This window comes from Cucurbita moschata, unplaced genomic scaffold, assembly GCF_002738365.1.
Source record: "Cucurbita moschata cultivar Rifu unplaced genomic scaffold, Cmos_1.0 Cmo_Scf00001, whole genome shotgun sequence".
NCBI lineage: Eukaryota > Viridiplantae > Streptophyta > Magnoliopsida > Cucurbitales > Cucurbitaceae > Cucurbita > Cucurbita moschata.
In genome coordinates, this window is record NW_019268517.1 from 9,022,899 (window position 1) to 9,035,895 (window position 12,997).

The 12,997-nt window shown below is 38.5% G+C and overlaps 2 protein-coding genes and 1 long non-coding RNA gene across 5 annotated transcripts; 1 reads left to right on the forward strand and 2 right to left on the reverse strand.

The window, feature by feature from the left end:
- Positions 1–59: 59 nt before the first annotated feature.
- LOC111453640 (probable basic-leucine zipper transcription factor F) lies at positions 60–3,749 on the reverse strand. 3 transcript variants are annotated; one of them, XM_023094837.1, is made up of 6 exons: positions 3,228–3,749; positions 2,365–2,487; positions 2,143–2,220; positions 1,251–1,316; positions 1,041–1,106; positions 60–951 (listed from the first exon to the last, which is right to left on the reverse strand). In XM_023094837.1, exons 1-6 carry the CDS (start codon positions 3,543–3,545, stop codon positions 334–336), a joined length of 1,269 nt encoding a protein of 422 aa, XP_022950605.1. In that variant the 5' UTR covers positions 3,546–3,749; the 3' UTR covers positions 60–333. The 3 variants fall into 3 exon arrangements, with proteins under 3 accessions (XP_022950605.1, XP_022950589.1, XP_022950596.1); XM_023094821.1 differs by having other exon boundaries at positions 2,296–2,487; positions 3,228–3,743; XM_023094828.1 differs by having other exon boundaries at positions 2,296–2,484; positions 3,228–3,739.
- Positions 3,750–4,128: 379 nt separating this feature from the next.
- On the reverse strand, positions 4,129–7,727 carry LOC111452002 (IQ domain-containing protein IQM3-like). Its single transcript, XM_023092517.1, has 9 exons — positions 7,307–7,727; positions 7,093–7,207; positions 6,947–7,012; positions 6,783–6,871; positions 5,665–5,752; positions 5,427–5,573; positions 5,249–5,341; positions 4,796–4,897; positions 4,129–4,719 (listed from the first exon to the last, which is right to left on the reverse strand). The coding sequence occupies exons 1-9, from the start codon at positions 7,633–7,635 to the stop codon at positions 4,261–4,263; spliced, it is 1,488 nt and encodes a 495-aa protein (XP_022948285.1). The 5' UTR covers positions 7,636–7,727; the 3' UTR covers positions 4,129–4,260.
- A 2,682-nt stretch (positions 7,728–10,409) lies between these two features.
- Positions 10,410–12,997, forward strand: LOC111452009. The gene is made up of 3 exons (XR_002712067.1): positions 10,410–10,952; positions 12,547–12,662; positions 12,805–12,997. It is a non-coding gene; the product is annotated as an uncharacterized LOC111452009 (long non-coding RNA).

The following is a 12,997-nucleotide window of genomic DNA, read 5'->3' on the forward strand; positions in this document are numbered from 1 at the left end:
TGACAGGGGACGTTGGTTCAATACATTCGGTTTGAGCTGAAAGATTGAATCACACCGGGTAAGAAATGCAAGCTTAGTAGGGTTCTCCAAACATATAAACAAGGAGGAAGCAACCGGTCCTGAGGAGGATACCGATACGCATACATTCTCGCATGGAAGAACCTAGCTGAACTGGATCAAAGGTCCGACTGAATCACACTAGGCAAGAAAGGCAGACTTAGTAGGTTTCTCCGAACGTATAAACAAAATGAGGAAGCAACCGGTTCTGAAGAGGATACTGGTATCCGCATACATTCTCACATGGAAGAACTTTGCTGAACCGGATCGAGGGTCCTAACCGAGTTCGACTGACCTTCTTTGGCTGGCCCCCGCCCTTTGTAGAAGTCTTGCAGGAGAAACAACATCAACACCCTCAACTGCTCCAACTGTGTTCCGGGTATGTTCCTGAGGAGCTTCATTCAAGTCAGGCACTTCGGTTTTTTCTTCAGCTGAAGGCAAGCAAGAATGTCTGCTTTCTGAATACACAACTACATTTGAAGTATTAGCACTGTTCTGGGAATTTGAATAAACATCCTCTTGATTATTTCCCGTGAGACACGAGGCTTGAGGACTCTGTAGATTCCTATGATCATGATGAGGCAACATCCAAGAACAAGGCACTATACAAAAGGGTGTTCTTAGGCCATCTAAGTTTTCTTGTACATGGGAATAATCAGACACACAAACATTATTATTCCCAGGAAAATGAATACTCGAGGGGGCGACAGCGACGTTGTGTAGTTCATGATAACGACTTGAAGGTTGAACCACAGACGGCCAGAAATACGACGCACAAGGAGGGCGACTAAACAAGAAAAGAGGGTAGTTGGTAGGTAAAGGAGGCATCTGAACATGAGATGATCTATTGTTTCCTGGAGTTTCTTCCTCCTTGGGCTTTACTGCTTGAGCCATCTAAACACAAATTAGCGAGCAAGTGAATCTTGGGGAGATTTGGTAAGACCATGACCATACACATTTCTTAAATGCAACCCCATCCTAACCTGTTCCTTTAATTCCTTGTTAGTACTCTCCAGAGATTGGTACTCTTTCAAGGCGAACTCCTTTTCCTTGATGGTTGAAAATCACAAAATGAACGTAAATTAAGATTATGACAAATGGAAAAGTTACAGAATGTAAATGGTCAGTTATTTTCTTTTTATTTCGGGGGTGGGTTACAAGAAGAAACTAGTATGATTCTGGTGAATGCCTACCCTCTTTAAATTCTCATTTTCCCATGCTAGATCAGCAGCTTTTTTGGTTAGTTCCTTGCACAGAGCCTGCAAAATAACTATCATCGTTAGAGTTATATAATAGTTTTCGTTTGAAGACTCAAACTTCTCTCTACTGCGACTATACATGTAGTCAAAGGCATCCACAGATGGTTTAGTGTAACATGTAGAAATCAACAAACAAAGGAACGAAAATAAGAAGGATTTTCTGCAACCTTCGTCTTGAATTATCACAATAATGTTAGAAACCACGAATCTCGACAATGGTACGATATTGTTCACTTTTAGCATAAGCTCTCATGACTTTGCTTTTGGTTTCCCCGTAACAATAAAGATAGTATTCCTTACTTATAAACCTATGATCTTCCCCTCAATTAGTTAATGTGAGACTCCTCTCCCAGCAATCCTCATCAATCCTCCCCTCGAATAAAGTACACCATAGAGCCTCTCCTGACGTCTATGGAGCCCTTGAGAATAGCCTCCCCTTAATCGAGATTCGACTCCTTCTCTGGAGCCCTTAAACAAAGTACATCATTTATTCGCCACTTTTGACCACACCTTCGAGGCTCACTACTTATTTGTTCGGCACTTGAGGATTCTATTGACTTGACTAAGTTAAGAGCATGACTCTGATACCATGTTAGAAACCACTGACCTCCACAATGGTATGATATCGTCCACTTTGAGCATAAGCTCTCGTGACTTTACTTTTGATTTCTCTAAAATGCCTCGTACCAATGGAGATAGTATTCCTTACTTATAAACTCATGAATGTGGGACTTCTCTCCCAACGATCCTCAACAAACAATGAATATATGATACATAATTTGAGCTATAAAACCAAAAAGTACATCTTGAGAGAAATTCTTTGAACCTGCCTACGCCGAATTGTTTTCCTGGCTGACTCTCTATTTGCTAAAATCCTTCGTATTCTTCTTTCTTCCTTTTCAGCCTGAAGAAGAAAGCCGCTTATGTAAATGATTGAAAATAGATAATAAAAACGTCTGGTAACCAGTTCAAGCATAACCTCAGTTAGATTACGCCTTGAGCTCCTGCAGCCAGATAATGGGTAGCTCGTAGTGCATATAGGACTCACTTTAAGTGACTTAGCCTCATCCTTCTCTGCTTTTAACATCTTCCTGGTCGTTTCCCATTTGGCGTGGGATTGATTTGTACATTCCTTTTCCGATGGCTGATGACTTACCACTCCACTTTCCTGCTACAAACAAAAGTGTTTTGTCAAGGCCTGCATAAGTAATGAACTTTGCATCAATGCTTTAAGTTTTCACTCACACCATAAATGGTCAGAATGGCAATACGATTACACAGCAACCAGTTTGACATGTCAAATTAACATAAACCGATATCTAATTCGGAAGAACAAATAGACTTGTTGAAGAGAAAAGCCAAACGTTCAACAGTTCTAGTCAAATCATCAATAATTTGAAGGGTATACTATTATATGTTTCATGAGATAGCCAGTGGTGTCACTTAATCAATCAATGGCCCACTTCTTAGTTTGAATTCTAAGACAAAAAACTCCATATTCTTAATTCTGCTCCAAACGTCTGGGATAAGTAATCACCAATTTGAATACCAGTTCCTTAGAATCTAAAGACCAAAGAGATATAGAAATGAGAACTAATCAAGCCCCTAGGTAAGCACATTTTCAAAACAAATCAAATTGCTTCAAAACTCAAGAAGTCTTCCAGATTTATACACTAGAAACAGATGGCGATTGCTCCTTGATCGATCAACAACGCATCACTGCAGCAAATAATTATTTGTATACAATGTCAATACTCATATAAGAACATCATTCAATTTCCTCTGTCATTAACGAGTGCAAACTTTTCCTCAACCTAAAACCACCAAAATCCAAACCAAAGAGGTAATCAAACACAGAAAGAAAAATCCAATCAAAACCTTGAGGAAAAAAAAAAAAAGGTAATCAACAACCTGAATCCTAAGGTCCAAATCCACTCGACTAGGTAAGGAGTCGACAAAGCCACAAATCGGCGACTCGGTCTTAACCTCCTTCCTGGCGCGTTTCCCCTTCCATTTACTCTCCCATTTCGCTTCCGACGGCTCACCTCCACTCTCCCGCACCGCCAAAACCGCCAAATCCGCAAGAGCCTCCGCCGCCTCAATCTCAACCTTGACCATCTGATCCGCCGCCATGAACGAGGAAGAAGAAGACGAACACGTAGAAGTCGAAGAAGAAGAACTCAAACCTGAACAACTGGTCCCCTCTGAGTACTTGGAAGAAGAAGCCATGAGAGCAAACCATAAAAGAAAGAGAAAAATTCAGAGAAGAAAGAAAAAGAGAAGAACAGTGAGGGTGAGTGTGAGTGTGAGAGAGAAAGAGCGCGTGTGGGTGAAAACATACGCGCCTTCATGTATCAGAGTAAGCCACGTAATGGATTCCACACTCGTAAAAATTTTACACGTGGCAAGACCCGCCGTACAAGAACTGTAGGCCACGGCGCAGTGAACTGTGGCTTCTCAATTTAATACCCACGTGGCTTTCTTTTTAAAAAAATTATTTCTTTTTATTTTTTATATATATATCTTTTTTTTGTGTTGGATAAATATTAAAAGGACCCCTCTACAAGAGGTTAAAGTGGCAACGTGGTAGATGGAGGACCATTATTTACCTCATTTTATAATTTTTCAACCAATTAAATTAAATTATATATTTTGTGATTATAATTGATAGAAAATTTAAATATATATTTTTAATATTTAAGGACGAGAATATTCAACAAATTAAAAATTTTATTAAATATAAAATTAAAAAGTTTAATATGGGACCCAAATAAAAAAAAGTTTATTTTATTTTTAGCATTTAAAAGCAATCTAAAATGAAGCTCTAATTTTAGATATTAACCTTATGAAGATTTAAACGTTACATTACATTCCACATCGTTTACATATTTTTTTCAGAACATTGTAAGTTCGAGGGATTTAAGGTTACAACTATCATGACCATTTAATTTAAGGTATCCGATGTCGGAGTGGTTGGGATCGGGAAGCCTGCCATTCTCTTCGAGTACGACGGAGTTGAAGCAGTCCTTGGAGATAGGTTGACAAGCTCCAGTGCTTGAACTCGTAGCTCGACCGGGTAGTCAGCGACACAGCCGATCCTCGGACCTGCTCCCGTCGTCCATTTGAGCGAAAGTTGATGGCCTAACTGATAAGAGTTTGCTACCTTCTTTGAGTTAATTCTCTGCAAAATCACCTTCTTTGGTACATCGGCTCTTGGGCTCTTCAGGCCACCGGATAATGTCCTTTTGTATTCTATTTTGCCTTTAACTTGGGAGACCCGAGCTGATTCTTCCTCTGTTTTGATGTCTAGTTCCTCTAGTTTGCTCAGAAAATCCGCTTTGGTTCGACGTCCAACCGACTTCAAATCGTCGTAGCCTTCGGAATCTTCACTTGCTCGATGTACCTGAAGCACAGAAGAAAAGAATTTAAGGGTCGGACGTGTTTGTTAGCCTGTTTTGCATAGGTGGTTTGTTAAGTACCTCGACATCCTTAAGAACCACTCCGTTCTCCTCGAGGTATTTCAAGAAGATGTCGAGATGGTCGTCGGTAGGCTTATAATGTCCACTATATGCTGAGATTGCCTGCAAAGATCAAAGCCATCAAAGAATGAACTGTTATTGTGAGATCCCACGTCGATTGGAGAGAGAACGAGTGCCAGCGAGGACGTTGAGCCCCGACGGAGGTGGATTGTGAGCTTCCCACATCGGTTGGAGAGAGGAACGAAGCATTTTTTATAAGGGTGTGGAAAGCTATCCTTAATAGACGCGTTTTAAAAACCTTAAGGGAAAACTCAAAGAGGACAATGTCAGCTAGCGGTGGGCTTGGACTATTACGGTTACAGACAAGCAAACGACATCAACCCGTTCGGGTTTTTTTTCGAAATTCTTTCATTAACATGTCGGTTTTCACACTTGGAATGATCGTATAATTACCTTAAGAACTCCATCGTCTACCTCTAGCCGTCCTGCAGCCAATGTGGTTCCTCCTGCCAAGAAACTTGAGTGGTGGAAAGCTCCTTTCTTCTTCTGAAAAACATCAATGGTGAATTCATCAACTCGGTACACTGTCGAAACAAAATTGCAGCTCAGGAAACCGAATGACGATCCTCACCTCACCAGCATAAAGCCTCTTCGAAGTGCTCATTACAAATATCCATTTCGTCCCATTTGGTCCTCTCTTGGTATCAAGGAAAGCTCCGCTTTGTTTATGGACGATTTTCCCGTCTACAACGACATATTCGTAGCTGTCTCGCTCTTGCTGATATCGATAAGTTAAAGTTAGCTCGACGGTAAAGCGAGGAAGAGAGAGGGAAGAAAAACAAGCGAGATAGGATAAAAAGTCGACATACAGGTCCGAGATACTTGATGGTTTGCTGCCGAAGCTTCGATCTTGGGCATTCTTTAAGGTTGACATCTTTGCCATCGCCAACATCAAGCCTGCAAAGTTTGAATAGCAAGAAACTCAGACAACAAATTGCAAGGATCTGAAGCCAAACCTTATGGAAATGATGTAAATGTTAATTCATTAATGGTAAATCCCTAATGGAAACCAGATTTTATTCATTCACTGTGACTTTTGATGCATGCTTCAGCAGTTAAAATAAGATCTTGCTTCAGCAGTTAAAATAAGATCTTTAAATATTTCTGAAGCCAACGAGATAGAGTGTGAGATCCCACATCAGTTGAGGAGGAGAACGAAGCACTCTTTATAAGGGTGTGGAAACCTCTACCTAGCAGACGCGTTTTAAAAATCTTAAGGAAAAACCCAAAAGAGAACAATATCTACTTGAGCTGTTACTAATGGTATCAAAGCCAGACATCGAGCGATGTGCCAGCTATAAGGCTAAGCTTGGAAGAGAGTGGATACGAGACGGTGTGCCAGCAAGGACGATGGGCACCGAAGGGAGGTGGATTGGGGGTCCCACATCGATTGTAGAAGGAAACGAGTGTCAGTGAGGAAGCTGGGCCCAGTCCTAAAGGGGTGGATTGTGAGATCCCACATCGGGAGAACGAAGCATTATTTATAGGGCCCGAGGGGGTGGATTGTGAGATCCCACATCGGTTGGGGAGGAGAACCTCTCTATAGCAGACCGTTTTAAAAACGTTAAAGGAAAGCCCAAAGAGGACAATATTTGTTAGCGATGGGCTTGGACAGTTACAGATCGAGATCCCATCCAGATTCTTGTTGATCATATGAACATATGAAATATACAAGGATGAACCAGAACATACAAAACTCATCTTATGATCTTTACGATCAAGTGAACTGTGCAAAAATTTAGACACTAAAATGGATATAAACTGCAAAACCTTACAGAGACAACCCTTCAAAACTCTTGATTCAGACATATTTCGTAGAAAAACAGAGATCCAAACTCCAACACGACAATGAAGAACAGATCATTTCAAATCAAAACAACAAAAAAAAAGAGCCGACAGAAACAACCTTAAAACAAAAAGCAATTACCAGTAGAAAAATGGCTGACCAGCATCTGCTTTACACCATTCTTCATAGTACAAATGCAAACTATGTCCATATCTATGTCTAGGATCAATCTGAAAAGGGGGGAAAAAAACAACAAATCAAAACCCAACACTGTTCTTGAGATTTTCCAACAAAGCTTCACTTACAGCTTCGATCCAATGCTGAAAAGCCAGTTTCTGAGCTTTAGCATCCTTCGACAGCCCCTTTCCCACCTGAAAAAGCCCTCAAATTCATCCATTAAAACCCATTTTCAAGCCCCTAAATGTGAAGCAAAACAGCTCAGAAACTAAACCTTTGAAGCATTCAAAGCAACACGATTCCACCGAGAAGCAGCCGTTTCAGGTTTCAAGAAATTAAAGAACGAAATCGTACTATGATTCAATCTAGCATAATCAATCGCAAACCACCTTCAACAAATTTCACAACCATAATCAGTAAATCGAAATTCCCCAATTTCAGACACAAAAAAAAAAAAAAAAAAAACATAATCAGACAGTGAATTTCACCAGAGCTCTTCAGCGACGACGGCAGAGTCCGCCAACAGCCGGCGAGTCCTGTAGCTCCTGTACACTTTCTGCAGCTTCACAGCCGAGCGCTGCCGTGCCAAGTTCACCTCATCCCCGCCTTCTTTGATCATCTGGGTCAGTTTCGCAACCCCATTTGAGGGGTCAGCGGCAGAGGAGAAGGGCATGCAGACGGCGTCAGGGAGCGGAGAGTCGGCGGAGGAAGAGGGTTGTTGATGGTCAGAAGGAGGGAATACGGCGTGGGAGTTGAGAGGGTGTGGAAATGAAGAATGTTTCAAGGAAGAAGAAAGGGTCTGAGAATGAACCTCCATTATTGGAGCTTGAGAGCGAAAACAGAGGATTCTGAAATTCCTTTTGAGAGAGAGTAAGAAGACGATGGGAGTGTGTGCAAAAGGAGTGTATTTATGGACGATTACTTTAATTCATGTCTGTCCAGCACAGCCAGATGTTTTACACATAATTTTACTCACCCCACAAATATATATATATATATTAGTAATAAATAATATCTTTTAAAATATTTTTTACTGATTTTTTTATTAGATAATACAATAGAAATAATATTTATTCACATCATCTTAAAAACCTAAAAAAAACATTATTTTAAATACAGTGGATATAATTAACGACATGTCGTGTCGGAATTATTTAAAAAAACATGACTGTTTGGTTGGATTTTTGTTGTCAATATTTTTAATAAAAAAAAAAAATTATATTTTTATTTGGACATTTTTAGCCATATTAAATAAGAAAAAAAAATGTAAATTATCAAATTAAAAGAGTGGTTATGATAAACTATATCATCATTAATCAAACTCGCTCTCTAATTTAATTTAATTTAGAGAAGAGTCAATGTTGATTTGTCTTGTGACGTTATTGAACCCGCTTTTCAACGAAAAACTGTTCATATGAAGTAAATTGTGAACACTCTCGTGACAAAGATTTTTAAATGGTCAATGTCGTACAACATAAACAACAACTATGTCGTATCTTACTATTTATTGAGTCATTTAAACTCAAATTATTATGGCTTCTAATTTAGATGGGCAAAACATCTTGCCTTAACACTTTTGCCCTAAATGTTCACATTTGAATTTCTTTTATTAAATTTTTTTAATAAAAATGTTAATATCAAGTCATTTAAAAAAATCCAAATAATTTTAAGTAGAACCGAAAATTGAGAATGTCTTGGACCACAAAAAAATAATAATAAATAAATAGTACACAAAAATAGTTGATAAGGATAATATTATATTTATATATAGGAAAGGAGGAGGAAGGATCACGTGGAGTGGAATGTTGACCAAATTTGCGTTGACCAAATTTGCGAAGACCGGAAAGTCTTCGACTTTTATTTTGTTTAAAGAGGTTGGAAAAGTTTTTTTTTTTCTAATGAAAAACACCAAAATCATTTTTTTTTTAATATTTATTGTAATTTTATAATCCATTTTTAAAAATGATATTAAAAAATTTAGAAAATTGAAAATTTTGCATGTGAACGTACACAAAATATGCTGGAAGGACGGGCGTTTATCTCTCTCCCAAACGAAAAGTAAATAAAGTTCTGTCTTAAGAAAATGTCAGGCATTAAATTTTTATAAATTTTAAAAATATCTAAAATAAATAAAAATTGGAAAAATAAATATGAATATTATTCACCTTTTATAAAAGATTTTTTTTTTTTTTTTTTAAGAAATTGGTCTCATGTGAGCCACCTTTCACGAACAAACCTTTTATTATCTTCCATCAGTTGAAATATTGAACTCTATTTTATATGATCTTCAAAATAAAAGTTCCGCTCTTTTATGTTTGTATAAAGTAATTGACGTGTGATTGGTCCTTCTGTGGACGAGTCATTCGTGGATACAAAACATTCAAAATAGTGATGTCAATATCAAGTTTTATGCCAAAATTTCTCAAATAATTGAATCAATGGCCTCAGCGAGTCAACTTCAACTTGTACCCTCTTGTCATGGTGGATCTCTTAGGCTCGATGACTTTTTTAACCTTTAAACTTTTGCTCTTAACAGTTTTTGTGGCAGTCGATAATTCCACTACTAAAAAAATTAAATAAAATTTGGTGTATAACATTTTTTAAAATTTAAAAAACAAAATATATATATATATAAAATATGATATGGTTCAAAAGCAGCACGTGCTTGGTGTGTGAATTTAGTAAGACAATGACTAAACAACTAACCTATTTAAGTTTTAATTTTAAATAGAAAAACCAACCAACCTCATCTTTTATTTTTTATTTTTATTGATGGGCGTGACCTTTGAAATTATTTACTTTTTAATCAATGAAGTGATTGATGCTTGTCTGTATTCATTTATGAATCTAGAAGTAAATAATTGTACGTCGCACATAATTGACGTTGTTATGATTGAAATAAAGCTATACGAAATACAAGATTGACCTAGGCTTAGTTGATTACGGGATTAATTTAGCCTTAACTTAGTATCCATCGATTCTTATGCTTTAGGGTCAGCTAGTTTATAAATCGAAGATACCTAGGACGGTTAGACATAAGTATTTGATTGTCATGAGAAGCACCTACAAAATTGGTTTATACTTGGTTGACACGTATAAATAAAAATCAAAACATCCTCATTATTAGAAGGCACAATAAACACCACACTAGCATGTGATTTTATTATTATCTCCTAAAATTATTGTTGAGGTTGTACTAATAAGACGAGTTCACCTAAACTAGATTATGAAAATAAGGAATTTCGAGACACAAAAAATACGAGTGGAAGGTTATTAAGGGAAAGTTTAAATGTACCTATAATATAGATTTATATTCAATAATTATGCTCTATAGGGAAGAAATCATACAACTGTTTGTGTGTTGGGTTGGGTCGGGTCGGTTTAATATTTTTTTTAAGACCTAACCAAATTTTTTCAATCGGAACCACCTTGTTAAATAATAATCTAATTGAACCAAATCATTTTGGTTGGAGTCATTAGATCATTTATTCAATTTTTTTTAGCCTAACATAAATATCAAAATATTAAGTGTTGTTGAGGAATATCATACCCGAGAGGCACTCCGGAGCTGGTTGCTGTAAAGTGGAGCTTGCCAAAACATTTCTTGAACAGGACGGACATGAGTTATACGAACAAAAAGCAGCTGAATCGCCTACCCATAAATGATCACAAGCTGCCAAGGTTAGGTTCCGCCCTACCCATTTAGCCCTGAATTAGAGTGCAAAACCGTTCAAATGTTGGATGAGAAATCACTATCTGTACGAACATTGTAATGGTTTCTGTAGTTCGATGATTCTATATGTAATCAACCAAAATCAAATACGAGCCGTCAATCCAATGCCGCATTCCGATCAAAATCCGGACAAAACCAGAGTGGTCTGCTGCATCGGCGACGTCCATGGCTACTTACCCCAGATTTCAACGCCGCCCACATAATTTTCTTGGGCGATTACTGCGACAGGGGACCAAATACCCGAGAAGTAATCGATTTCTTGGTCCGTTTACCCTCCAGATACCCGGACCAGAAGCACGTTTTCCACGCCGGGAATCACGATTTGGTGCCTGATTGTGAGGGTTCCATTTTGGATGCTGGACCGACATTTGAATCCCATGGTGTTCCTCATGGATATGCTGGTATCGTTGCCCTTTTCCACCTTTTCCATTTATACTTATTGCTGGGATGTTGCCTTGAATTCGTTATGTTTCATGTTTGAAAGAAATCACTGTTGATGCTTGTGTCTGAATTATGGTATGAAAGTAACCAAATAAATCACTGTTGAAGCTAGTGTTCTGTCTCTAAATGTTCTGTTTCTTGTTCTATTCAAGATTTATGTCTTCATTGGCAATACTTCCATTTCTATGTTGGTTCTCATTTTGAATCTCTCTTTACGAGGATACCTCGTGGAGCTTTGAACCTCTCTTTACGAGGCTACCTCGTGGAGCTTTGAACTTTTTAGATTTAGTCTCTACAAAATGAACGCATTAGCTCCCGTCTCATAACTATTTAGATCTTGTTTGATGACTTCGGTTTTTTGTTTTCGGAAATTATGCTTGTTTTCTCGTCAATTCTTTACAAGTGTTCTTCATTTTTTTTAAAACATTTGAATTGCTAGTGTGAGATCCCACGTTGGTTGGAGAGGGAAACAAAGTGTTCCTTACAAGAATGTGGAAACCTCTCCCCAGTAGACGCGTTTTAAAACCGTGAGGTTGTTGAGGATATGTAACGGGCCTATGCTAGTGGTGGGCTTGAGTTGTTACAAATGGTATCAAAGTTGGACGTCGTGTTAGTAAGGACGTTGGCTCCCAAGTAGAGTGGATTTTGAGATCGCACGTTAGTTGGAAGGGAGAACGAGTCATTCCTTATAAGGGATGTCCTTTGGAGAGGAGAGGGGGGAAAGATGTTCAAGAGCAACTCAAGTTTTTGAAACCCAAAGACACCAAATTGCCCAAGATAGGTCTTTGTGGGAGGAAAAACGTTTGGGATATCCCAAAGGTGAGGGCTCAATTTCTTACACATATGAGCTGTGTTCTTCTTTAAATGATACTGAAATTGAATTCCCGACACTTATGAGATCCCATATCGATTGGAAAGGAGAACAAAACATTTCTTATAAGGGTATAGAAACCTCTCCCTAGTAGATGCGTATTAAAATCGTGAGGCTGACGGCGATACATAACGGGTCAAAGAGGACAATATCTGCTAGCGGTGGACTTGGATTGTTACAAATGGTATCAGAGCCAGATACCAAGTTGTGTGCTAGCGAGGACGCTGGACCCCAAGGGGGGTGGATTGTGAGATCCCACATCAGTTGGAGAGGAGAGCAAAACATTTCTTACAAGGTGTGGAACCTCTCCCTAGCAAACACGTATTAAAATCGTGAAGCTGATAATAATACATAACAGGTCAAAGAGGACAATATCTACTAGCAGTGGACTTGGATTTAGGCTGTTACAAAATGGTATGAGAGCCAGACACCGGTTTGTGTGCAAGCGAGGACGCTGGCCCCCAAAGGGGTGGATTGTGAGATCCCACATCGGTTGGAGAGGGGAACGAAACATTCCTTATAAGGATGTGGAAACCTCTCCCTAGTAAACGCGTATTAAAACTGTGAAGCTAACGGTAATACATAACGGGCCAAAGAGAACAATATCTGCTAACAGTGGGCTTGGGCTTAAACCGGTACAAACTCACTAAAGTTGAGGCATATAGATTGTATTGATCTTGCAGGAAGTAGGTGAGGAGGCAACAATAGTTGTAAGTGGACACCATGGAAAGCTTCATATAGATGGCTTAAGACTCATCATTGTGCGCGACACTGATAATATGAAACAGCAATCATCAAGGTCAGTCACAACTGGGAATTTAGCTGCTCACGTTGTGAAGTTCTCTGCATCAAACATCTTATACGACATAGATTTAGTCATAGGCTGTCTTTCTTCCTTGTCACACCCTGAGCTTCCTTATAACGTTGGTTTTTTTTTCTAGGTAACGACAAGAACGTATCGGGCAAGTGGCGGGATGTGTGCTAATTTAGTCATGAGGATCGTATCAACATGTTTCAGTCTTTTATTATATGTTCGGGATGTTTTAATTTGTCTTAATCTAACATTGTGTTCTAGTTTTTCCCAAAACATTGATTTTACTCGAGAGTTAAATGGAGCGGTTGTCTACAAAATTT